The sequence below is a fragment of the Scyliorhinus canicula genome, chromosome 15, assembly GCF_902713615.1.
Source record: "Scyliorhinus canicula chromosome 15, sScyCan1.1, whole genome shotgun sequence".
Lineage (NCBI taxonomy): Eukaryota > Metazoa > Chordata > Chondrichthyes > Carcharhiniformes > Scyliorhinidae > Scyliorhinus > Scyliorhinus canicula.
In genome coordinates this window covers 97492162-97519346 of record NC_052160.1, presented here as the reverse complement: position 1 = coordinate 97519346, position 27185 = coordinate 97492162, and the positions used below count along the sequence as shown (strand labels likewise).

At 45.7% G+C, this 27185-nt stretch overlaps 1 protein-coding gene across 3 annotated transcripts in view; it reads right to left on the bottom strand.

Annotated features, from left to right (window-relative positions):
- Nucleotides 1–237: 237 nt before the first annotated feature.
- Nucleotides 238–27185, bottom strand: part of uhrf1bp1 (UHRF1 binding protein 1) — a 226761-nt gene continuing 199813 nt past the window's right edge. For 2 of the 3 annotated variants that reach the window (XM_038821138.1, XM_038821139.1), the window contains exons 16-21: nucleotides 24506–24675; nucleotides 23751–23901; nucleotides 10131–10387; nucleotides 8347–8455; nucleotides 4812–4978; nucleotides 238–2640 (exon numbers count right to left, since the gene is read on the bottom strand). In XM_038821138.1, the coding sequence (XP_038677066.1) occupies nucleotides 2524–2640; nucleotides 4812–4978; nucleotides 8347–8455; nucleotides 10131–10387; nucleotides 23751–23901; nucleotides 24506–24675 (971 nt within the window). In that variant the 3' untranslated portion in view covers nucleotides 238–2523. Of the gene's footprint in view, nucleotides 2641–4811; nucleotides 4979–8346; nucleotides 8456–10130; nucleotides 10388–23749; nucleotides 23902–24505; nucleotides 24676–27185 lie in introns of those variants that run through there. The other variant, XM_038821140.1, reaches the window with a different exon arrangement.

Sequence of the window (27185 nt, the reverse complement as noted above, 5' to 3'; positions counted from 1 at the left end):
ACATATAATAAACCTGACAATAACAAACACACACAATGTCATTAGCTACTGTAGCAGGAGATTCTGCTGCTCCAAACTCATTTGAAACAAGACCTATTGATCCCAAGTATCTGTAAGCAGCCAACACACAATTACAACGGAGCAGGTAGGAGCATTTTTGGGCCCTATCTGCATGTGAGCAACATGTTTCATGTCTTTATCAACACCGAGTTAGCCTTTTGTTTAAAAATAACATTATTTGGCAACTCCCAATACATTTAAGTCCAGTTACTAATCCAAGCATTGTCCATGAAAGAACTTTAGCAGCTCAGTTTTCCCTGCACTCACTATGAGACAGCTTGAATGACTGCTTCAACCATATGGACGTAGAGAGACACCGTGATGCTCTCATTCGCTGCACAGGGTGTAGGGATGCATTAGCTGTGGTAAGCCGGCACGGCCTAAAAGAAATTGGATCCTGCACAGTTTATTCAAGTTTAACCAGGACTGTTTTGACTCCAAGGATTTTGTAAACAGACAAAACCCAAAAGCTCCAAGGAGACGTTGAATGCTAGTGCTTTTAAAAAAATATTTCGACAGCAATTAATATTGTTGATTTCGGAGATTCATGACCAATTCACACAGGACAAGGAACACATCTACAAAGCTGCAGCTTTTACTTAGTTTTGCAACAAATGGGTTGGGATTCCAATGTACAATGCATTGCAAACCCCATAGAAACAAAGAGCAATCTCATCAAACTTCATTCAGAACCTGGGGCTGAAGATTATCGAACAATTTAAGGTGGCAACTTATTTTGGGAAGAACTGTGGATGTCAACAGAGAAAAGTCAATGATGAGACATGCACAGTGTTTCCCTGAATGAAGTCTCTGCTGCAAATTGAGGCTTTTGTTAAGTCTATTCACGAGATTCAGGGAAACGTGCCAAGCTTAGCACCTGCGACCACAAACCATCCATTGACTCCTGAGTATCTAATGTGCTACAGCAGGTAAAATAAATTGGCCTCCATGGAGGAAATTTGGACAATGGCAGAGTTATTATAATTAGCATCCAGAACAAGCATTGGCAAAATGTGTCATTTGAAAGTAACTGACCAAAGCATAATAATCTAGAGTGCATACATTATCCATGTTTGTAAACCACTCACTACTTTACACTGTAAATGTCCCTCCCTTGTATAAAGAAGATATAAACAAATCGGACAACGGTGTGCCTATATATCAGATCACAAGCACAGAACATATTCAGTCCTTTCCGGTTAAAATTATGTTCAGCTGATGTTACTCTGCAAATGTCACAACTACTTCCAACTATGCATTAAAAGTTACAGAATGTTGTGTTTTGCTGAGAGTTTCAGATTTTGCAGGTGTTTTAAAAAAAAAAGAAAACTCATTTGTACTAAACTTCTTTATGGGGGAGAGAAAGGAAAGTAGAAAAAACAGGAAAGCAGCAGCGTGTGCTACAGAATACTTCAGAAACCTGATCAATGTTAATCTGCAACAAGCTGAGTTGTATAGAAGCTGATTCACCAAGATTTGCCACCCTCATTCCTACCCACAGTGGAGTGACATGGTCATCAACTAGATAAGTCCTGCTGAAAACAGGACTTGAAAATCAGTGCAAACCAACTTGCATGACAGATTAGTCCGGAACTCAAACCTGCTGCTGTCCAGTCTAGAAGGAAGCTCTGCACAAGGAATTCTCACCAACACAGCAGATTACTGTTAGTTATTCATAACCAGGACGACTACAACATTCATGGGTTCTTCAGGATAAATCCAGCAAAAGTTAACTGCCATGCCAAGAGACTTTGTAATGTTTAATACTGTGTGTTTCAATTCATTATCATTGGCTGGTTTCCATTTTGTGGACAGAACTTGCAACAACAGCACCAACTACTCAGGGAACAAGTTCTCCAAAAAACATACTTCCATGACAGCTGCCAAGGTAGTAAAGTGGCTTCAAAATATATGTTATAAATTAACTTAAGTTGTAAAATTTGTAGTAAATGTACACAAAGTATAAATATTAGGGAGCACAAGGTTACAATGGCATATTGGTTAACGAACCCAGTGATTATTCTGTTGTTTGTATCCGCTCCCAGTTTACATACACATTACCCTTAACGTTCCTCCTTATACTTCATCCAAATGGGCCACAACAACTGCTGCTGCCCGAGGTCTCCTGCCATAATACTACCTACTCCAAACTTTTTAAACAAGGGTGGTTACCAACTTAGCCATTTGCAGTTATGATGCATTCTTCTTACCATCATAATCACACTTCAAAAGTGCTACGTGCAAGAATCAAGATGTTGTCATCTTGCCACAGATTAATACAAATAAGGTCTCTTCTGTGCAGATTCGAAGATCTCGCTCTTGTGCCTATTGCTGCTAGATTCACTCGGTGATGCTAGGTTTTTGCTGATCTGCTTTTTCCAGTGATCAATCACAAGGTTTGTTCTAATTGGATAGTGTTTGGGCTGTTGGCAGTGGCAACAATATGCTGGGTTGGAGTAACCATCAAAATTTGAAGTCAGGATTCAGTTTCTTGATTTCTTGCAGCAATCTCTCTCGATCGTGGTTTGCCTTTGTCAAAGCTTCTTTCATGCTGGCAAGTTCCTGCCGAAGGAGCTCATTCTGTTTGAAACATTGAAGGGAGAGAGAGAGAAAAAAAAGTGAGAGAGAAATAATGAGCATCATTAATCTCCTCGATAAAGTAGCAGAGCAATAAAAGAGCTTTAATATGTCACGAGTGTTGAAACGCTGCTAGATTAACAGTGTTCAATCTTCATTACATTTCCTCAGAACAAACTTATTCAAAGACTAATTTCTTCTAGTTAGAAGTTTATAGTTTGAATGTTACAGAGGATTATTGAACACACTGAACACTTGTCCCCCGGCAGCGTGTTTCTGAGCAGCACGCCGTTTGCTGGAGACAGGATTGTCTCTTCCCACCGCTTGTCAGTGCCATTTCCCATTGAAGCCACCCAACGCTGCCAGGAAACCCTTGGCGGGGATGTGCTGCTGACAGGAACAGGGAATCCCAACGGCCAGATAATTCCGGCCACTAACTAACTGCTGTAACAACAGCGCAGGACACATGGGGACACCAGCATTCAGTTTTATTTTTCATAAAAGAGAATTTCTGATGCAATAGCCCAACAAACAGCCACATTCGCTCATTCAATTATCACTAAATATTTAAATACTTGAAGAATAAACTTAAAAATAAAATGTAGAGTTATGATCTGGAATACACTGCCTAGAATGATGGTGGAAGCCGATTCAACTGTGAATTTCAACGGGAATTGGATAAGTACTTGAAGGGGTAACACTTACAGCACTGTGCAGAAAGATAAGGGGTTGAGACTAATTGGGTAGCTCAACCAAAGAGTCAGTATAGGCTTAATGGCCCCAACGGCAGCCTCCTGTACTTATTATTGTATTATACCATTAAAAAGTGTAATAAGTAACTGAACACTTGAAAATGAAAATCGCTTATTGTCACAAGTAGGCTTCAATGAAGTTACTGTGAAAAGCCCCTAGTCGCCACATTCTGGCGCCTGTTCGGGGAGGCTGATACGGGAATTGAATCCACGCTGCTGGCCTGCCTTGGTCTGCTTTAAAAGCCAGCTATTTAGCCCAGTGTGCTAAACCAGCCGCTTCAACACAGGGTCTAGTTTAACCACACAATTAAGAGTTAGGACATGGACATTGTGTAATGAGGAGGTAGTGTACTGGAATTAAACTTTGGAAAAGCTTCAGAAATACTTCCACCATACTACAAATGTCTTTGTTGAAAACCGCTAATAAAAAGAGCCAGGTGACATCGGTGTACAAATTCACACTTTATCACTTTGTGTCCGCCACATAGAACTTATTATTTGCCATTGCATTCCTAACTACTAATAAAAATACACAAATGCATCAGGAGGCCCTTACAGCCTCAAGTAGCAGTTGTGAAGTGACAAATCGCATTAATACAGGAAATCAGACAAGCACGTAGTTAAGGCAGAACACTTAACCATTACTAAAGGCAAGATCTAAAGTAGTCTAATTCCTCAGACTCCGAAAGAATATTTTTATTTCTTTATTCTTTGATGGGATGTGGGAGTCACTGGTAAGGCCAGTATGTGTTGTTCATCCCCAATTGTCCTTGAACTGAATGGCTTGCTCGGCCATTACGGAAGGCAGTTAAGAGTCAATCACTTTTCTATAGGGTCTGAAGTCACATGTAGGCCAGACATAGATATGGTAAATTTCCTTCCCAATGGATGCAACAATTGATGACAGCAGTCTACCATACTGAGGCGAGCTTTATATCCCAGATTTATTAATTGAATTTAAATTCCACCAGTTGCCGTGGTGGGATACGAATCCATTTCCTCAGAGCATTAACCTGGGCCACTATTCCATCCCACCATCTCCCTGGAGTATGTTCTGGAACCTGTTTCAAATGCATTCTGTAAACACTTCCTGCCAAACTGCTTTAATTAGGACAGTCCATATGAAGATTCAAACCCACCACGGTTATTACATTGTCTTCACCACAAGTAAATGTTTTTCTTCATTTAAAAAAAAGATATTTTATTCCAAACCTGTTGAACATAATCACAACCTCAACATCCAACAGCATAAACAGTTTGTACGTTTTCCCCGATTTACTCAGCCCTCGACAAACAATTCCTCAAATATAGCCTTATTCCGAACACCCTGAGGGCAAACTTGATTTTTTGCAACCTGAGAAACTCGTACAAGTCTCCTAACCATGCTGCACAGAAAATAAAATCAGAATTTTGCGCACATACCATATCCTTGCTGGTAGTGGTGCCCAGATCTGATGAACTTTGGCCTTCTGACAGTGCCTGCATTCCCCCAGTTTTAATCACTCCACATTTGATCTGATGAGATCCAGTTGTGAACAAATGATTCTCCAGTTTTTCCTGTACTGGTTGATCTTGACTTGTCTGCAAGGCTAATATAGGAACCAAAATTAAAATAACAAAAAAAATTACAACATAAATTTAATAAAATCAGACACCCGTGCATTTAATATGACGACTCCCCTGATCAACCATTTTTCTTTAGATGGAAAAATAAATGGCTGGGAAGGTTGGAAAGAGGGAAGAATGTTCACTAATTCATATTGAAAATTTCTGCAAGATGGTAAAGGAAGAAAAAGATAATGACACCACCCATTTCAATTATGTAGTAGAGTTTCAAGTGGGAAGAAATTCACTAATTTTTTTACTTTGAAAGTAGGATAGTGGAAATTTGTAAATGAATGAACTCCCCTTCAACAGGGGTGATTGAATTCTTAGACGTTGATTAATTTTTCCCCACCACAAGTTCCCCCACTTTAAGAATTGCTGGCATCTCAACTCTTACTCTCTGGGAACTGAAGCCCTCATTTCTGCTGGCTTCCACCCCTGAAGTTAAATATCTGCTGCATGAATAATAATGTTATTCAAGTAGAGATTCCTCCTTTTCCAAATAATTGTTTATGACCCCACTCTTCAATAAAAAAGCAACACTCTTGGCTCCTGTCCATACAAGCTACCACATCTCCAACCCCCCTTTCATCTCCAAAGTTCTTTAGAGTGTTGCCCCCCATCCCCAGAACTGTGCTCAGCAGTCTTGTGACTCCACTTGAATCTCTCCCATTTTCCACCCTACCCATAGCACTAAAATGTTAACAAAGGCTACAAAATTACCGTTTCTAGTGTGCAAGGTTGGCGTGAGAGTGTGAGAGTGAATGAGTGTGTTTGCATGTGCGATGAGTGTGAGTATGTAGTGCGGGAGTGAGTGTGAGATAAGTGAGTGTGTAGGGCGTGAGGGGGTGGGTTAGGGTATGGGGCACGATGGGTTAGGGCAGGGGTGGGCAAACTTTTCCGTGCAAGGGCCACATTCAGAAATTCACAATTCACAAAGGGCCGCATAGTATATTAAGTAAAATAATTACTTCACCCGGTTATGATTCTGGGCGCCTCATATAGAACATAGAACAGCACAGAACAGGCCCTTCGGCCCTCGACGTTGTGCCAAGCAATGATCACCCTACTCAAGTCAACGTATCCACCCTATACCAGTAAGTAACCCAACAGCATTAACCTTAAAAAAAAATTTTTTTTTTAAAATAAAAAAAATTTTTTTTTTTTTTTTTTTAAATGACTTGGTGGGCCGCAGAAATACCTTTGGCGGGCCGCATGCGGCCCGCGGGCCGTAGTTTGCCCACCCCTGGGTTAGGGTGTGGTGTGAGGGGGGCCGTGTGGTGTGAGGGGGGGGCGTGTGGTGTGGGCGCGTGGTGTGCGGGGGGGGCGCGTGGTGTGTGCGGGGGGGCGCGTGGTGTGTGCGGGGGGGCGCGTGGTGTGTGCGGGGGGGCGCGTGGTGCGCGCGGGGGCGGCGTGGTGCGCGCGGGGCGGCGTGGTGCGCGCGGGGGGGGCGTGGTGCGCGCGGGGGGGGGGCGTGGTGCGCGCGGGGGGGGCGTGGTGCGCGCGGGGGGGGCGTGGTGCGCGCGGGGGGCGTGGTGCGCGCGGGGGGGCGTGGTGCGCACGGGGGGCGTGGTGCGCGCGGGGGGGCATGGTGCGCGCGGGGGGGGCGTGGTGCACGTGGTGTGCACGGGGGGGTGCGTGGTGTGCGCGGGGGGGGGCGTGGTGTGCGCGGGGGAGGTTCGTGGTGTGCGCGGGACACGCGTGGTGTGCGGGACGCGCGTGGTGTGAGGGGGGGCGGGATGTGTGTGGGGGCGTGATGTGAGGGGGGCGGGATGTGTGGTGTGCTAGAGGGGGGAGGGTGGTGTGTGTGGGTGTGTGTGAACCATGTTGACCACAGCATCCTTTGACACCACTCCTATAATTCTAAATCCAATTATCATCGCCTTTCAGCAATCTGATTATAGCAATAACATCTCTAGAAATAGCACCTTTTCTCAAACCCATAGTCTTAACCTCTGGATTCTGCAAAGGCATAATCACCATTTGAATGTTGCCTGTTCGTGTGTTTATCTACAAACATGCCTCTGCATATATCGAGTTCTATTCCTCCATATTTAGGGTCTGAAGGTGATGTCTTTGGTCCTTGCAATATTTAAATGGAGGAAATTGTGATCCATCAAGATTGAATGTTAGACAAGCAGCTGACAGTTGAGGCCATGGAAGGTTTTTAAAAATTCATTCACGAGACGTGGCTTCGCTAGCTAGACCAACATTTACTACCCATCCCTAAATTGCCCTCGAGAAGGTGGTGGCGAGCTGCCTCTTGAATCACTGCAACCCATGTGTAAGAACATCTGTCGTGTGTTAGGGACAGAGTGCCAAGATTTTGACCCAGCAACAGTGAACAGCGATATATTTTCAAGTCAGATGGTGAGTGGTTGCAAGTTCCCCTCCAAGCCCACGTCACAAATTGTGTATACTTTGGATTGATTCCATCCCTCTCCTGCGCTGCTGTTTCAAGGAGAGCCAGACTTAAGTAACCTAAGCATTCCATTCCTGACCAAGTGAAGCTATAAGTTCCTTCTCCTGTTCATCACGAAAGGCATTTACTCTCACCTCCATAAGATAGTCCGTCTCCACCTGGCTCTGCCCATCAGTTCCTGAAACCCTTCATCCATTCCTCAGTTACCAAGTTAGATGATCTAAATGCTCTTCTGGCCAATCATACGCCATCTAAACTTCAACCCTATGCAGCACGGTAGCATGGTGGTTAGCATAAATGCTTCACAGCTCCAGGGTCCCAGGTTCGGTTCCCGGCTGGGTCACTGTCTGTGCGGAGTCTGCACGTCCTCCCCGTGTGTGCGTGGGTTTCCTCCGGGTGCTCCGGTTTCCTCCCACAGTCCAAAGATGCGCGGGTTAGGTGGATTGGCCATGCTAAATTGCCCATAGTGTCCTAAAAAGTAAGGTTAGGGGGGGGGGGGGGGGGGGGGGGGGGGGGTTGTTGGGTTATGGGTATAGGGTGGATACGTGGGTTTGAGTAGGGTGATCATTGCTCGGCACAACATCGGTATTTGCTCTTAAAATCTGTCCTACATCAAGCTCAAGTTGTGAAAGCTCATTGACTTTGATTGGATCCCCAATACCTCAATTTCAAATTTCTCAGCTTCTTGTTTAAAACCCATCACGGTAGCTCCCGTCAGCCTATTCCCAGCTCATTTTCATTTTTCGAAATTAAAGTCGCTACCTAAATGGAAGTTAGAGGAACACCAGCACTCGATTACATTTTATCTTGTGAATACAAAACTAAGTCCCAACTCCATTGGCCTTCTCTGTAGCTAAACTAAAATGTGGAATAGGGGGTGGATATAGTAGGGATCATGTTTGGACAGATCGTTCTCAAAACATTACTTACCCCTTATACAAAATGTCCCATCATCAACCCGCTGAACCACGAGGTGATCAACATCAAGGTTTATAGGTACAGGACCAGGAGAGGTGGAATATATTCGTGGGCCATCATCCTTTAAGCAATGAGGTTAATACAAATAAATATATCATGTTTGGATAATCTTCATCAGTTTAAACTCACACAAGAACAGATCAGAGAACAGTACCAAGAACATTAACTTTGCTGCACTGTGGGTTTGGGAGGGTAAAAGAGAAAGTAACAGGTAAAAATACACCCATTCTGAAGCTGAATAGTCTCAGTTGAATAAGACTGCTCTCCAGTACACAGAACTAAATGGATAACTTTGCTGGTTCGATTTTCCTGCAGAATTTGTCCAGCTGAACACCCGTGACTGGACTGAAAATAAAAATCAGGATGCATACTATTACATAATAATATAGTACATAAGGGCATTCAACCCAGTGTTTATGCTTCACATTAACCTCCTCCCACCCTTTTTCATATCCTCCTAGCTCTGAGTTCACTCCAAAAACAGAAACATCAAACTCTTCCATAATCTTACGGGTCTTCTCTTTTCTGAGAGAAAGGAGACTTACTCAGTTCAATCTTTACTGATAGGTGTTCTCAGTTCTGGTCTCAGCCCAGTAAATCTTTATTGCACCTTCTCCAATGTCTCTATATCCATGGTGTATTATGCAGATTAAAGCTGTTCACTGTACTCCATGCAGTATCACCAAGTTTAGTTAAAGGTTTAACAGAAATCTATCTCTCTAGAAATGAAGTCCAATTTTTAAAAAATCCTCAATCTTTATTATTGTCACAAGTAGGCTTAAATTAACAGTGCAATGATGTTACTACCGTGCTGCCCCATAAGGACCTTGAGTTGTGTCACAACTCTTGTGATGTGTATCTGTGCCCCTAAATGCCTCTGATCTTCTACCCAATTTAGGCACTTATTTTCTTTTTTATTAAAATAAATTTAGAGTAGCCAATTATTTTTCTTTTCCAATTAAGGAGCACATTAGCATGGCCAATCCACCTAACCAGCACATCTTTGAGTTGTGGGGGTGAAACCCACGCAGACATGGGGAGAATGTGTAAACTCCACTTGGACAGTGACCCAGGGCTGGGTTTCGAACCTGGGTCCTCAGCGCTGCAGTCCCAGTACTAAACACTGTGCCACATGCCACCCTAAGGCACTTATTTTCCATGGTCAGTGTGGTCTCGTTCTTCTCCCTACCACCCCACACTTAGTGATATTTAAGTTGACTTGCCAATCAGACCCATTAAGTTTAACATCTTCTTTCTGCACTACCTCTCCACCAGCCACAATCCCCAACTTCGTGTCATCTGCAAATTTTGAAATTGTATTTTCTGATCCCAGAGTTCAATTCTTTATGTAAATGGTGAGCAACAGTAGTCCCTGGGTTCACCACTTTGAACCGGTTGCGAGCTAACTTACTATCTATTTTACTATTCGCCCCCGACTCCACATATCTGATTGTAGTTATGAGTCTAGTATGAGGACCTTATTAAAGGTCCTATGGAAATCCAAATATAGTATCTGTACTACATTACCCTCATGTTACTTTGAACAGAAAATGGTAGGCCAGCACGATCTTCCCTTTTGGAATCTGTGCTGCTTACTTGCGATACCTTCAGTTTCTAGATGATTTTCTATTCGGTCTTTGAATAAGGATTCCATTAGCTGACCAATAACATTAAGCTAGGCTTGTTATATCACTCATTTAAATATAGAAATCATTTTATTGATAATTGTTTTATACCTTCAGAGTAATTCTACAGTCAAATAGTTCTATCTTCATTGGAATGACTTCTGGAATGATTTCATCTTCCAAGAATGGGCCTAGATTTGTGAGTGACGACATCAGCAGTTCTGTACTGAAATCATTGATGTGGAATTGCAGAAATCCATTCTTTACTGCAAGTGGAGAGTGAACAGCTGAGTGTGGTCCGGATTCGAATCTCAAACACACTGCAGGTTGCGTTCTCTGTGACTCCAATGTGCAGGCCTTCTGAAAACCTGAGTGCCAACCATTAAAAAGAAACATCACATTATCTAAGGGAAATAACTTGGGAGTATTAAACAATAAAACCACGATAGTTCTTTAGAGCATGGAGCTTATGGACAAAAACACAAACACCTCAATCAATGTCCATAGTACCTGGATTTGTTTTTGGTCTTGGGCTGTGAAAGTTTGAAAGAGCCATAAAACTAGAAAATCCTCAATTTTGCACAGTTTTTTTTGAAGATGTTTGCTGTTTTACAGTGAAAAGAATAAAGCCTTTTTCCATTTACAATCATTTTAAAAGAGGCAACTTGTTTGTGCCAACAGGATGACGAGAAAAGGATCACATTTATTAAGTTGCTGATTGCTTGCAATTCCAATAGTTAAATCCTGACACTCGAGCATAAAGTTTCAACTGTTGAATATTGCATCCAGTTTTGATAACCAGGCTTTAGAAAGGATGTGAGGGTCCTTGACAGGGTTCAGAGGAGTTTTACCAGAGTGGTTCCAGGGATGGGTATTTTGGCTGCAAGGGTAGGTCAGTGAAGCTGGGGATTCTTTTGTTTGGAGCAAAGGAGATTGAGGGAAGATTTGATGGAGGTGCATATGATTATGACAACTATAGTTAAGGTAGACAAAGAAAAGCCATCATCTGATGGAATAAGGACAAAAGCTTTGGGCAAAAGGTTCAGGGGAAATATAAAAACCTTTTTTCCGCAGCGAGTGGTGGTGCCCTGGAACTCTCTGCCCACTGGAACACTAGAAGCAGGGGCTAATAATTTCAAAAGGAAGATGGATGGGCCCCAAGTCCAGGGATAGTCCTCGTCTTAGGTAGTCCCTCTAAATCGAGGGTGACTCGTTTCTACACCAGAAATGAGGGTTGGAATTCTCCAGCCTTTGGGATTCCCTGTTCCTGTTGGCAACGCACACCCGCTTGCAGGTTTCCCAGCGGCGTAGGGTGACTTCAATATGAAATTCCATTGACAAGTGGTGGAGTAGAGAATCCCGTCGCCAGCAACCTGCGTGCCACCGAGAAACACCCGGCTGGGGGACTGGAGAATCCAGCTGGAGTTCTCAGAGACCAATGCGGGACCTACAGACGCTGTCACAGGCGGGGCAGACGGTGGTTGGAGGAGCAAGTGGGTAGAGTGCCTGGATTGTCATACACGCCTTTCACTGTTGACTGGCTTCAGCTTGTTCTCAGTGATAAAGCTAGAGGTGTTAAGTTGCTTCCTGGATACTTTTCCTCTAATTCGAGGGCCAGGGATCCTCAGGTGTGGGGATAGAGTGGGGGAAATGGGACTGACTGAGTTGCTCCAAGTCATAAAATGACTATTGAATAAAATGTATCAAAACTGGTCCTAGACACAATACTACTGCAGTAATATATACTTTTAAATAATTTAAGTGCCCCCCCATCTCTCCTGAAGGCATAGGTTGCTGCTAAAAAACAAGGCATGTGTCAGAAGTTCTCCTCAGGAGCTTGTCCTGTAGGTGAGTGGGAAAAATATCCCATTATTTTTTTCTTCTTATTCCCCTCATTTTCAACATTTACATCAATAAACAACCAAAGAATCAACAAACAAAAACAAATGCTATAACAATCCCCACCCACAAACCGTACCCCGCTCAATATACAGACCAAAACATCCACCCGTACATTCAAGGTTAAAAAACACAGATTATCAATCTGTAAACAGTGTAACAAAGGATAACAATACTGCCCCCCCCCCCCCCCATAATGTTCAATGACAGCCAATTTTTGGACGTGCAATGGAAACAGCCCCCATGAATTGTGAAACCCTTCCTCCATCTCCTACAGCTGAGATTTCTCCTTCTTGAGAATCAAGAGTCAAAGAAATTCAAGTAAGTCCCCCTGCCAAGCCGTGTCACAGGATGGATCAGCTGGCCTTCACCCTAACAGGACACGCCTCTGGGCAATCAGCGAGGCAAAGGCTAAAAACATCTGCCCCCGCACCCGCATGCTGCCTGAACTGTCCGACACCCCAAACATAGCTTCTAGGGGTCCTGGTTCCAGGTTCACGAGCCCTACCCCCGAGATGAATCCTCTTCAATACACAACCCCAGTGTAAACACACAAATAGGGAACTTCAATTCATTTAGCACACATAATGACGTGTTAAAAAATAAAGCTACATACAATCCTCCACCCCCCTACCCTCAGTACCATTTCTCACTTCCGCCCAAGTCCTTCTGCCTTCACAAACACCTGCGCCGTTTCCACCGTCCCGAAATAAAAGTCTTTTAAGTGTAGGTCACCCTCAACTTAGCTGGGCACACTATGCCGAACTGCACACCGCCGATATACAGTGCCGTCTTGACTCGACCGAAAGCTGCCCGCCTCCTCACCAACTCCACAGTAAAGTCTTAGTATATATGTACACCAGTCCACTGCACCTCCCACTTCTGCTTTGCCAAACTCAGGACCTTCTCCTTCATGCCGTACCTATGGAAGTAAATAATCACTGCTCTTGGCGGCTCATTCTCCTTTGGTTTATGAATCCATGCTGTATGAGCCCGAACCAGTTTGTACTGATAGGGATCTTCCCCTCCCCAAAAGCTCCGCCAACGTCCAGGCAAAATACTCCTCCACCCCTTCAGGCAGGCCCACGATCCTCAAAGTTTGCTGCCTGGCTCTGTGATCCAGGTTCTTCACTTTGGCTCACAGATCCTTGTTGGCCTCCACCACCCTCTGCAGCTCCTCACCCATCGAGGCAAGCTGATTGCTGTGTTGCGACATGGCCTCCTCCACTCCCTTCAGTTTTTCACCTTGTTCCTGCACCTCGCCGATGTCCTCGACACCACTGCCTTCACCGGGGCAATCGCCTCCTCCACCAGCACCTTCAATGCTGCAATCATTTCCTTCCACATCACCTCCATGTGCTTTGTGAACTGTTCTTCAAGTTCCAAAGCCATCACCTCAGTCAGCTTTTCTGCCGTGAACAGTGCGGCCCCACCCAGCGACCCAACCTTCGCCATCCTTCCAGTTGCTGAACAGACCTTTCCATTCGAGGGCGAACCTTCACTCACTCCCTTCTTCACATCAGCTTTCCTTTGGGTTTTGGACATCCTTCTTCCTTATGTCTTCCTGCACTTAAAATAATTTTAAAAAATTGCCCCTGGGACCGGGCATTAAATTCTAAAAGGAAAGCCTCGAGCAGGAGCCATCCAACGTGCGACCTCCTCCGACATGCCGCCACCGGAAACATCCCATTACTTTTTCAAATGTGGAGTCAGACATTAACTTTAATTAATGGTTTGAAGTCGAAGTTAATCATATTCAGTTACAGTAGTTATTGACCGGAATAAAAATTATGATAGCTGAACTGCATAGGTAAGAGAATCACAGTCACGGCCAATATGTTACTTGAAAATTTCCCCCTTCACTTGCGTACATAACTTAATATATTCAAAATGAATCTTATCATAAACCTAATTGAAGAAAAATCGATTTCAAATTAAAATCATTGACTTTTTGTTACTTTTCGTTACATGTTGAAATCCCAATGTCAATTAATTGATATGAAGCAATGTTACTTAAGAAAAGGAAATAAAACTCCAATCTATGTTGCTCGGCAATGATAGCTGAGCAGTTTCAATGTCTAGATACTTTTGTTATGTCTGTGAACTCCCCCCATGTAAAATTAACACCAATGTGAAATACTCCTACTCCTTGAGCCAAAAACCTGTGTGCATCATCAATATGCAAAGGAACAAGCAGCAAATTTTCACTGCTGCTCAAAAGGATTGGATTTGTGATCAGAGTTTGGAGTGAGGGAGGGAGGAGTCACTGGAGTGGGAAGGGGCAAAACTGATCACTGATTTGTGGTTTGTTTAAAAGTCTGCCATACTGGAACCAACAACAGCAACAACCAGGATGCAATCTAAAGAGTTATATTTTGTTTTGAAGTTGATGCAACAAGTTTAATTTAGCTTTATTTTTAAAAAAGCAGCAGGAACCAGGACTGAAAATAAACCCCAAATCAGGAACATTCACAACATGGATACAAAATTGGATAAGTAATAGGAAACAGAGCAATGGATATTTTTCAGGCTAGAGGAAGATTTGTAGCGGTGTTCCCCAGGGACCCTTGCTTTTCCTGATATATATTAATCATCTAGATCAGGGGTGGGCAAACTTTTCCGTGCAAGGGCCGCATTCAGAAATTCACAATTCACAAAGGGCCGCATAGTATATTAAGTAAAATAATTACTTCACCCGGTTATGATTGTGGGCGCCTCATATAGAACATAGAACAGTACAGCACAGAACAGGCCCTTCGGCCCTCGACGTTGTGCCAAGCAATGATCACCCTACTCAAGTCAACGTATCCACCCTATACCAGTAAGTAACCCAACAGCCCCCCCACCCATTAACCTTTAAAAAAAAATTAAAAAAAAAAAAAAAAAAATTTTTTTAAAAAAATTTTTTTTTTTTTTTTTTTTAATGACTTGGTGGGCCGCAGAAATACCTTTGGCGGGCCGCATGCGGCCCGCGGGCCGTAGTTTGCCCACCCCTGATCTAGATCTTGGTGTGCAGGGCACAATTTCAAAGGTTGCGGATGACATGAAACTTGGAAGCATTGTAAACTGAGGAGAGGACAGGGTAGAACTTTAAAAAGACATAGTCAAGTTGGTGGAGTGGGCAGATAGGTGGCAGAGGGAGTTCAATGCAGAGAAGAGTTAGGTGATGTACTTTGGTCGGACGAAAAGGAGATTAAAAAATAAGGGGAGGACTTCTGGTGGCGTGGGCGCGCAGGGCGGCCGCAGCGCGAAGAGCTCCCACCGGTGGCCGTGAGTCGCGGCGATTTCGGGGAAATCCCCGAGTTTCAACGCACCCCCCCGACTACCGTCGGCCTTTGGGGCCATCGCGAGCAGCCAGCGAGGCTGGTTTAAAAACCGGTGAAGAACCCCGCGCGGGTGTTGGAGATCACGGCCGCGCGCGCTAGTCCCACCGGGGGGGCAAAGGCGCTAGCTGGGCTAATGGTGGAAATGGGAGGGGTGGACCCTTGAAGGTTCCTGCACCCAGGGGAACGGGAGTACTCGTTTTTCTCAGCAGTCCATCGGGTATACTCGCGGATTGACTTTTTTGTGGTGGGAAAGGCTTTGTTGGCTGGAGTCAAGGGGTCGGAATACTCTGCAATTGCTGTTTCAGATCACGCGCCACATTGGGTGGATATGGTGCTGGAGAAGGGGGTAGTGCAGAGGCCGGGGTGGAAACTGGATGTGGGGCTTTTGGGGAACCAAGTATTGTGTGAAAAAATTGAAAAGGTAATTAAGGAATATGTAAGATTCAACTGTACGGGTGAGGTGTCAATGGCAGTCGTCTGGGAGGCTCTAAAGGCGGTAGTGAGGGGTGAGGTAATTTCGTTTAAGGCCAGGGTGGACAAAGAGGAGAGGTTGGAGTGGCAGAGGCTAATAGATGAGATGTTGGAGGCAGATAGTTTACCTCGATGGGGGACGAGCTGCGGAGGGTGGTGGAGGTCAACAGAGGACTCCGAGCAAAGCTCGAGGACTTGGAGAGCCACTCGAGGCGGCACAATCTGAGAATTGTGGGCTTGCCCGAAGGGACAGAGGGCCCAAGGCAACAGAGTACATCGCTAAGATGTTGGCAGAGCTGGTGGGGGTGGGTGAGACCCCCTCCCGGTACGAGCTGGACCGAGCTCATCTGTCATTAAATCCGAAGCCCAAAGTGAATGAGCCGCCAAGAGCAGTAATTCTCTGCTTCCCTAAGTACTGCATGAAGGAGAAGGTGTTAAACTGGGCGAAGCAGAAGCGCGAGGTGCAGTGGGATGGTGCTGGAGTTCGGATCTACCAGGACTTGACAGTAGAGTTGGCAAAATGACGAGCGGTGTTCGGGGCGAGTGAAGGCGGCACTGTACAAAAAGGGGGTGCGATTTGGTATGGTATACCTGGCGAAGCTGAGGGTGACGTATGATGCCAAAGACTTATTTCGAGACAGCGGAGGTGGTTGAGGCGTTCGTGAGGCAGCTCAGGTGTTCGTGAGGCGGCTGAGGCATTCGTGAGGGCAGAAGGCTTGGGACAGACGTGAGGAGCGGAGCTGGAAGTGAGACTGCGGATTGTGATTGGGGAGCTGGAAAATGTATAAATGCTATAACTTTCTTTTTACTGACGGGTACTGCAATTTACTTCTCTTCACATTGTTACAGAGTTCAAGTTATTGGTTGGGTTGATTGGCATTCTGTGTTGCTACGGTTATATCTTAGTTTAGTGAATTGTATGGGTTGCATTGTTGTTTTTGTTTTTTCTTTCTCTGGGACTGGGTGGGAGGGGACGATATATCTTGGCGGGGGGAGCCACCCGCACTAGCTAACTAAAGTCGGCTAGTGAACGGAGGTGAGGTGAGAGGAGGGCTGCGGACATTGGAGCCTGGTTAGCAGGCTTCAATGGGTCTACGAGGTGAGCGAGGGGGAAATTGATGCTGGGAGATGTTTTTTTCAAGAGGAAATGTAGTGGGGGGGGGGGGGGGGGGGGGGGGGGGTTGATGTTAATAATGGATAGGGGCAGGTCAGGCTCATGGGGCAGGGCCCAGTGGTATGATGATGGTGGCTAAGAAGGGTGGGAGGGGGGGGGTCAGTGAGAGATGCCCAGTTAGGATAGTCACGTGGAACGTGAGGGGTTTAGGAGGTCCGGTCAAGGGTGCTTGCGCATCTTAAAAGTTTGAAAGCCGATGTGGCAATGCTGCAGGAGACTTACTTGAGGGTGAAGGACCAGGTGAGACTTAAAAAGGGCTGGGTTAGTCAGGTGTTTCACTCTGGACTTGATGGAAGGGCTCGAGGGGTAGCGGTATTGGTCAGCAAAAGAGTAGCTTCCAGCTGGAGAAGGTGATGACAGATCGGGGATAGATATGCGATTGTGACAGGAGCGCTGGAGGGGAGGTTAGTGGCGCTGTTAAGTGTATACGGCCCCAATTGGGACGATGTAGGATTTGCAAAGAAGGTGTTTGGGGCCATCCATGACTTGGACACACATGAACTGATAGTGGGGGGGGGGGGGGGGGGGGGGGGGGGGGGGGGGGGGGGGGGACGAAATTGAAAAGGTAATTAAGGAATTCGTAGGTTTCAACTGTACGGGTGAGGTGTCGAAGGCGGTCGTCTGGGAGGCTCTCAAGGCGGTGGTGAGGGGGGAGGTGATTTTGTTTAAGGTCAGGGTGGACAAAGAGAAGAGGTTGGAAGCGGCAGAGAGTAATAGATGAGATGTTGGAGGTAGATAGGAGTTATGCCGTGGATGGGGACCCAGCAAAGCTGGAAAAGAGGAAGGAACTCCAGGCGAGCTTTGACCAACTATCTACCAGGAAGGCGGTGCGTCAACTGAGACGAGCAAGGGGTGCAGTTTATGAACATGGAGATAAGGTGGGGCGTATGTTAGCAGGTCAGCTCCGGAGGGAAGCAGCGGCAAGAGAAATTGTGCAGGTGAGGGATAGGGCAGGGAAGCTGGTGGTGGCTCCGGATCTGATTAACAAGGTTTTTGATTTGAGGAATTTTATGAGAGGTTGTACAGGTCAGAGCCACCCGGGGGAGACCGTGAGATGCACAAAATTATAGATGGGTTGGTGTACCCTAGGTTCAGGGAGGGGGACAGGGCGACATTAGAAGGAGCAATAGTGGAGCAGGAGATAAAGGATGCAACTGGGAGGATGCAGTTGGGGAAGGTGGCAGGGCCGGATGGGTTTCCGGTGGAATATTATAAAAAAATTCAAGGATAAGCTGGCACCCCTGATTGGGGGGGGGGGGATGTTTGAAGAGGCGATAGGGAAGGGGGTGTTGCCACAAACATTGGGGCAGGCATCCATTTCACTGTTGCTAAAAAAAATAAGGATCCAACGGAGTGTGGGTCGTATAGGCCCATATCACTTCTGAATATGGACGCAAAAGTATTGGCGAAGGTACTGGCGGGTAGGCTGGAGGAGTGCCTCCCGAAGGGGATAGGTGAAGATCAGATGGGGTTCGTGAGAAGGAGGCAGCTCTTTTCAAACATTAGAAGGATATTGAACGTTGTTATGGCACCGGCAGAGGGGAAGGAAACAGAGGTAGTTGTGGCATTGGATGCTGAGAAGGCGTTTGACCGGGTAGAAAGGGGATACTTAAAAAAAAAATAAACAATTTTATTGAGGTAGTTTTTGGCTTTATAAACAGTTACAGACATCATCAGAAAGAAAGCAAAAAAGGCAAAAATGTGCAAACATCCACGTACTTTCAATACTTCCATCGTAACATATTGCACAAGCCCGCTCCCCTCCCACCAGTACTACCCGCCATATTTTCCCACCTACTCTACTCTACCCCCCCTCCCCCCCACCCCCCTGCTGACGCTCACTCTCCCGCAAAGAAGTCAATAAATGGTTGCCACCTCCGGGCGAAACCCTGCACAGATCCCCTCAAGGCGAACTTAATTTTTTCCATCCCCAGGAAACTCGACATGTCCGCAAGCCACCACTCAGTCTTCAGGGGCTTGGAGTCCCTCCTCGCCAATAATATTCGTCGCAGGGCTATCAGGGAAGCAAAGGCCAACACATCGGCCTCTTTCTCCCCCTGGACGCCCAGGTCTTCTGAAACCCCAAAAATTGCCACCCCTGGACTCATCACCACCCTTGTTTTTAGCACCTGGGACATGACCCCCGCAAATCCCTCCCAGTACCCCCTCAGCTTAGGGCATGCCCAAAACATGTGAACATGGTTCGCTGGTCCTCCCGCGCACCTAGCGCATTTGTCCTCTATCCCGAAAAATTTGCTCATCCGAGCCACCGTCATATGGGCCCGGTGAACGACCTTAAATTGGATCAGCCCGAGCTTAGCACATGTCGCGGTCGAATTTACCCGACTCAGGGCCTCTGCCCACAGCCCATCCTCCATTTCCCCGCCTAGCTCCTCCTCCCATTTAAGTTTCAGTTCCTCTGTCTGGAACCCTTCCTCCCTCATGAGCACCTTATATATACCCGAGACTCTGCCCTCTCCTTCTTCCCTCCTAGAGACTATTCTGTCGAGGATCCCCATTGGCGGGAGGCGCGGGAAAGATGGGACCTGTCTACGAACAAAGACCCGCAACTGTAGGTATCTAAAATCATTTCCCCATACCAACCCAAATTTCTCCTCCAAGCTCCTCAAACTCGCGAAGCTCCCTTCCAGGAACATATCACCCACCCTTCCCGCCCCTGCTCGCCGCCATACTCGGAACCCCCCATCCATACTGCCGGGGGCAAACCGATGGTTGTCGCAGATTGGCGCCCAGACAGACGCCCCCATCTCCCCTACATGCCTCCTCCACTGGCCCCATATCCGCAGGGTCGCCACCACTACCGGGCTGGTGGTGTACTTGGCCGGCGGCAGCGGTAGAGGAGCCGTGACCAGGGCTTCCAAGCTGGAGCCCCTGTAGAAAGGGGATACTTGAGGCAGTTCTGGAACGGTTTGGGATTGGACCAAGATTTGCGAACTGGGTAAAGCTACTATACAAGGAGCCGAGGGCGAGCGTCCGCACAAACATCAGCTCGTGATACTTTTCTCTCCACTGTGGGACGAGGCAGTGATGTCCTATGTCCCCCCTGCTGTTTGCACTCGCGATTGAGCCGTTGGCCATCGCATTAAGACGTTTGGGAGCATGGAAAGGAATAGTGCGGGGGAGGGGGGATAGAGCATAGGGTGTCCTTATATACTGATGACTTGCTGTTATACGTGTCGGAACAGAGGGGAAGGTAGGCAGGGGGCTTGGTTCTTCCGAATCTGATGTATTACAACTCGGCGGCAAATGTGCAGAAGGTGCGGAGCTGGGTCAGAGGGGTTGATTTCCAGTGGGTCAGAATGGAGGAGGGTTTATGCAGGGGGTCTGGATTGAAAGCACTAGCAACAGCGCCGCTCCCAATAGCCCCGGGGAAATACTCAGGGAGTCTGTTAATAATAGCTTCATTGAGAATTTGGAGGTGGTTTCGCCAACACTTCGGGTTGGGGGCAGGGTCAAGGGAAATGCCGATTCGGGGGAACCACAGATTTGAGCCAGGGAGGTGGGATGGAAATTTTCTGAAATGGGAGGAGAAGGGGATTAAGACACTAAAAGATTTGTTTCTTAGAAGTCGATTTACAGGACTGAAGGAGCTGGAAGCGAAGTATGGGCTGGAGCAGGGAGAAATGTTTAGATACATGCAGGTTCGAGATTTTGCCAGAAAGGCTTGCCAGATACTGAGCTTCCCGGAGGAACCGGCCTCCACATTGCTGGAGGAGGTGCTGACGACAGGGGACGGGAAAAGGGGTAGTGTCAGCAGTTTATTTTGGAGCTATTTTGGAAGAGGAGAAGGCACCACTGGAAGGGATCAAAGCAAAGTGGGAGGAAGATTTGGGAGAGGTTATAGAGGAGGGGGGTGTGGTATGAGGTGCTTCGGAGAGGGAATGCCTCCACCTTGTGCGCGAGGTTGGGGCTGATACAGCTGAAGGTGGTATACAGAGAACACCTCTCGAGGGCAAGGATGAGCCGATTCTTTGAAGGAGTAGAAGATGTGTGTGAAAGGTGCAGGGGGGGCCTGCTAATCACGTTCATATGTTTTGATCCTGTCCAAAGCTCGAGGATTACTGGAAGGAGGTTTTTACGGTAATCTCTAAAGTGGTGCACGTGAAACTGGACTCAGGCCCCTGGGAGGCCATATTCGGGGTGTCAGACCAGCCAGGGTTGGAAACGGGTGCGGAGGCAGATGTTGTAGCCTTTGCCTCATTGATCACCCGAAGGCGGATCCTGATAGGTTGGAGAGCAGCCTCCCCACCGTGTGCCCTGGCGCGGCGGGGGGAACTGTTGGAATTCGTGACTCTTGAGAAGGTTAAGTTTGAACTGAGAGGAAGGATGGAGGGGTTCTGCAATTCGAGGGCATTATTCATTATGCACTTTCAAGAACTGGATAACGTTGAACATTAGTTAGGGGGGTGGGTGGGAGGGTGGCTGTGTGTGTTAATGGTGGCTATGGGTCATTCCTGATCCCTTGTCATTTGTTTATGTGAACATGTGGGCGAATGTTTGGGGTTTGGTGGGAGGATGGGATCGTTGTTATTGATATGGGCATTGACATGTTTGGTACTGATTATAGTTTATTGTTGGTCGGTGTAAATTTGGGAGAAAATGTGAAAAAGGAGAATAAAGAAATATTTTTTAAAAAGATGGCAGGGCAGTGGAGTTTGCACATTCTCCCTGTGTTTGCGTGGGTTTTGCCTCCACAACCCAAAGATGTGCAGGGCAGGTGGATTGGCCACACTAAATTGCCCCTTAATTAGAAAAAATGAATTGGGTATTTGATGGTATACTGATGGTATTTTAAAAAAAGGATGGCAGGGCAGGTGAAGAGAACAGTTAATAAAACTTACAGTATCCCGGGCTTCATTAATAGGGGCATAGAGTACAAGGGCAAGGAGGTTATGTTGAACTGATACAAGACACTAGTTACGCCCTCAGTTGGAATAGTGTACACAGTTCTGGGCACCACACTTTGGGAAGGTTGTAAATGCATTGGAGAGAATGCAGAAGAGGTTCACAAGAATGGTACTAGGGATGTGAAACTTCAGGTATGAGGATAGATTAGAGAGGTTGGGACTGTTCTCCTTGGAGAGAAGAGGCCAAGAGACGACTGGATAGAGGCATTCAAAATCATGAGGGAGCTGGACAGAGTACGTAGGGAGAAATTGTTCCTGCTTTTAAAAGGATCAAGAATGAGGGGGAACAGGGTGGCGCCGTGGTTAGCACTGCCGCCTCATGGCACCAAGGACCCGGGTTCCATCCCGGCCCAGTGTCCGTGTGGAGTTTTCACATTTTCCCCTGTGTCTGCTTGGGTCTCACCCCCACAACCCAAAGAGGTGCCGGGTAGGTGGATTGGTCTCGCTAAATTGTCCCTTACTTGGGAAAAAAATGAATTGGGTACTCTAAATCGAAAGAAAAAGAATGAGGGGGAACATATTTAAAGTGGTTTACAGAAGAAGCACGTGTGATTTTCACAGTGTGGTTGGGGTCTGGAATGCACTGCCTGGAAATGTGGTGGAGGCAGGTTCAATCAAGGCTTTCCAGAGGAAATCAGATGATTATCTTTTATTTATTTTTCAAAAAAAATTGCAATTAAGGGGCAATTTAGCATGGCCAATCCACTTATCCTGCATATCTTTGGGTTGTGGGGGTGGGAGCCACAGAGATACAGGGAGAATGTGCAAACTCCACACAGACAGTAGATGATTATTTGAATGGAAACAATGTGCAGGGGCACAGGGAACAGGCAGGGGAATGACACTAAGTCATAAATGCTAATTTGGAGAGCTAGTGCGTATACAATGGGCCAAATGGCCTCCTCCTGCAACACATCAATTCTGTGATTCTGGGCTGATTTGGCATTTGCTTTTATTTATTTATTCAGTATCCTTTCACATCAGAATATCTCAAAGCACTTCACACGGTTATTTATAGGAAGTAACGGCGCCCTCAGTTCCAACACTTGTAACAATAAAGAAACAGCAGATACCAGGAAGTGCATCTAGCTAGCAATCTAATAAAGAGCTTTAGGTGACAGATACAAGTTTTTCCAGATCTACTCTTATGATTTATGATGCCATTTGCAACCCTTAGTGAGGTGATTGAGCTCTTCATTCTCAATTTCAACAGTCTTTGAATAGAGCCTCTGCACTCTGGCCCAGATGTGAACATTATCTAGAGTAAGCAAAGAGCTCAGACTAGTAAAAGCACCCCCACTGCTCTAAGTCAGCAGAATTCCATCTGAAGCATTCCATGAAACATGCACCAGGAAGTATCAATGCAAAGCACTCATTCTCACAGAATCATTATTCCCTTTTCAATAAACTGGAGGTTGTCTTCTTTTGGATGAAACTTCGGTAAGCAATATTAAAATTATTTTCCTCCTTGGCTATTGACTCCAACTCTTATTAAAACAACTGCAAACATGCCTTTGTTAACTTACTTTATATGTATACGATCCAAGAATACCAGATCCTCTGCCGCTTATACTCGGTTTTTTTTTACATAAAGTTTCTTAATTATGAATCATGTTGCAGGTTGAAAAGCAAACGTATTAGTTTAAAGCAGTGTTCATAAATCAATTGGTCAACTGAACTCAAATTGGAAATGTGTATGAATGGCTGATGACCTAAGGTGGCAAGAGGGTTTATCCCAACAACGATGTTAAATGAATCTGGAAGATCAATAGGTGAACCACCGGCCTCCACAAAACTCCGGCAAGTTTTTTCCTGGTTTTGCCCATTGATGGTAACTTTGAGGAAGGAGCTCCAACTATATCATTAAAAGAGCAAGTTACAGTCACAACCATTAACTGCATTATTAATAGTGATTTTGCTTTCTATTTCTCACCAGTCGTACGGCTGCTTAGAAACTGCTGCACTCCCACATTGCCCAGCTGGTCAGGAATCACTTCCTTCGCCTGAACACCGACGGAAAGGTCATCACCTCTTATGTCAATCCCACAATTCAAATCAAATATCCTCAGCAACAACACGGAAGCCTGGAAAACAAAGCAGCAACTTAAATTTCCACATTGAAGATACAGATGGAAAATATGCACCAATGCTCCCTCCTGAAGTATTAAATCCTATACTGTCAAGAGGTGTTAAATATTCTGGCCACAGGAGTAGTAGAATAGAATAGAATCGTACAAAGAGGAGGCAGCCATTGGCCTGCCTATTAATAACGATCCAATTTCACTCATGTCCCTGCTTTTTCCTCACTGCCTTGCAAAATTTGTGGGTGCGCTACCTTTAGTTACAAAAATGGACTGCTTAATTAATTGCCTTCTCGCTGCCACCACTAGCTCCCCACTGCCACGCCAAACACCTACCAGTTGTTTTGCTCCTCCAATATAAGATAGGCACATTCTTTCGCTGACAGAATGAGATTCTCTGAATTACACAGTTCTCTGCACAACTTTACATGTATGGATGGCGGGCAGAAGGCCAAACAAACAAGATCTACATCCAGTTTCACTATTTGAAATCTCCATCTTGCATGTCAGTCGATGACAGCAAGAGTTGCTATTTCGGCTACTGGTACAAAACTTAATCAAGAAATAGCAAACAAGAAAGTTATAACCAAAGAGAACAGACCCTCACCTGTTCTGGATCATCCTCGCTGTGTGTTGATGAGCTGGTCACGGTAGAAGGTTTGTGAAAGCTCTCTGCTCTGTCTCCTCCATCTACACATTCCAGTAGACTCTGATTGCTGCCCATGCCTGCCGTCATGTGTATGCTGGTATCTGGAGGAAGAGATTCCTGTCCTGATTCTAAGAATTAGAAGTCCAAGAATCAACACTAGAGCTACCAAAACAGTGATTATTTAGCCTGCTTCAAGTTTTCAATGCAAGCGAAGAGTGCAATAAAGTGTGATACTTCACATTGTAAGTTCAAAGGTGGTTGTTTTTTCATGGCACCAAGGGACAAAGGATGCCAATGGATGAGTAGTGACCCGAACTGGAAGGCACCACCATCTTTTAATTTAATAGATCGACTGAATTCAATGAACGAGTTTTGCTCAAGTTTAAAGACATGGAAAATGGGTACACTTGGGACCATATGAAAAATTCCACATCTCAGAATGATGTTGAGCGGTTTTAAAAAAGGTATTAGCCAAACTTTTCCAAAGAAATTGGATGCAGCTGCACATCATAAGTCACCAAGACGAGAAGAGGGTTATCCAACTGGGGAGCCAACTAAAAGTGTCCATTATAGATCCCAAAAATATAATTTTAACATTGCACTTAGTCCCATGATGGAAGGGCCCAGGGCAGCACGGTGGCGCAGTGGTTTAGCCCTGCAGCCTCACGGCGCTGAGGTCCCAGGTTCGATCCCGGCTCTGGGTCACTGTCCGTGTGGAGTTTGCACATTCTCCCAGTGTTTGGTGGGTTTTGCCCCCACAACCCAAATATGTGCAGGCTAGGTGAATTGGCCACACTAAATTGCCCCTTAATTGGAAAAAATGAATTGGGTACACTAAATTTTTTTTTTTTTTTTAAATGATGGAAGGGCCCAGCCAGTCCTTGGATCCTTTGCCCAATGGAATCGCTGACAAATTTTGATGCCATAAATAGTTGGAGTTATATTCAAAGATCATGACAATAAAGAATTATGGCGAATTATGTGCCAGTGGGTAAAATACACTGTCATTAGGCTCTCAAAGTGATAGGTTACATCGATGGTTTGTGCATAATTCTTATATCTCATTGCTGACGGCATTTAGGAAAGTTCTAATTGACATAGACACCCTGGAAAAACAATAAAATAAAAAGTACAAAAATAATCAGGTGTCCACCACTCCAATAATTGCAGGGACTGAAATGCCAGATTCTGACTCGAACAGTAGCACATCGTCTGCATAAATCGTCATCTTCTGTTGCATTGTTCCATACCCCAAATATCGCCACCTCTGGACTCGGAACCACTGCCACACACACTTCGGACATCATGACTGAGAACCCCTGCCAGAACCCCCTCAAGTCTTGGACATGCCCAGAACACGTGGACGTGATTCACGGGCCGCACACTGCCGATACCTATCTTCTACTTCCGCAAAGAACCTACTAATTCTCGCCACCGTCAAGGGCCCTATGCACCACCTTAAAATGGATGATGCTTAACCTTGCATATGACAAAGATTCGCTTACCCTCCGCTAGGCCTCCACCCACGTCTCGCCCCCCCCACCCCCCTCCCTTCCCAGCTCCTCCTCCCATTTACCCTTAACATTCCCCACCAGGGCTCCCTCCCACTCCATCAATTGCTTATAAATCTCCGACTGAGCAAGGACAATTAGGACGGGTGGTAACTTCTGGCCTTTCCAATGTTGTTCACTTCCCATGAATGAAGGGATATGGAGCAACAAGTGGAGCTGAAGTAGAAACTCAGTGATGATGCTATTGAACGCGGGATATGTGGCCTACCCTTGCTTCTATTTTTTATGCTATGTATCATATTTATATGGTCCCTAGTTTTGGATTCTCCCACAATTGTAGACATTATCACCTGATCCATCCTCTTCAACCCATTCATAATTTTAAAAGGTCTCCATCAAGTCTTCCCCTTTCTAAAGAAAGAAACCCCACCCAGTTCAATCTTTTGATTAGCTGTAATCGTTTTTTTTAAGATTAAGAGTACCCAATTATTTTTTTTCCAATCAAGGATCAATTTAGTGTGGCCAATCCACCTACCTTGCACATCTTTGGCTTGTGCTGACCACTGTGCCATTGTGCATAGAAAAATGTTTACCACATGCAAAGATACTAAGTGGGCAGTTTTGAACTGCAATGAGTCGTCAGTATTTTTGTTGTCTTGCATATCATGTCTGGTTTAGGGGCTGGTTTAGCTCACTGGGCTAAATCGCTGGCTTTTAAAGCAGACCAAGCAGGCCAGCAGCACGGTTCGATTCCCGTACCAGCCTCCCCGGACAGGCGCCGGAATGTGGCGACTAGGGGCTTTTCACAGTAACTTCATTGAAGCCTACTCGTGACAATAAGCGATTTTCATTCATTTCATTCCAATGTGACATTGCAAATAGCCGTATATAAGATATCATGTGGTAGGCTCATGATGAAGGTTAGAGCATGTTTAGGCAAGTTGCTGAATGGATGGCAAATGGGCTGGGAATAAATAGAAAGCAGACAGTCGGGGTAAAGGCTAGATGTTCAGATTGGAGGAATGCTGAAAGCACGGCCTCACAAAGGAGCAGTGATGCAACCACTGTTCATTTACATTAATGATATGGACTAAAGTAACTCCATATCAAAATTCCCAAACACATCA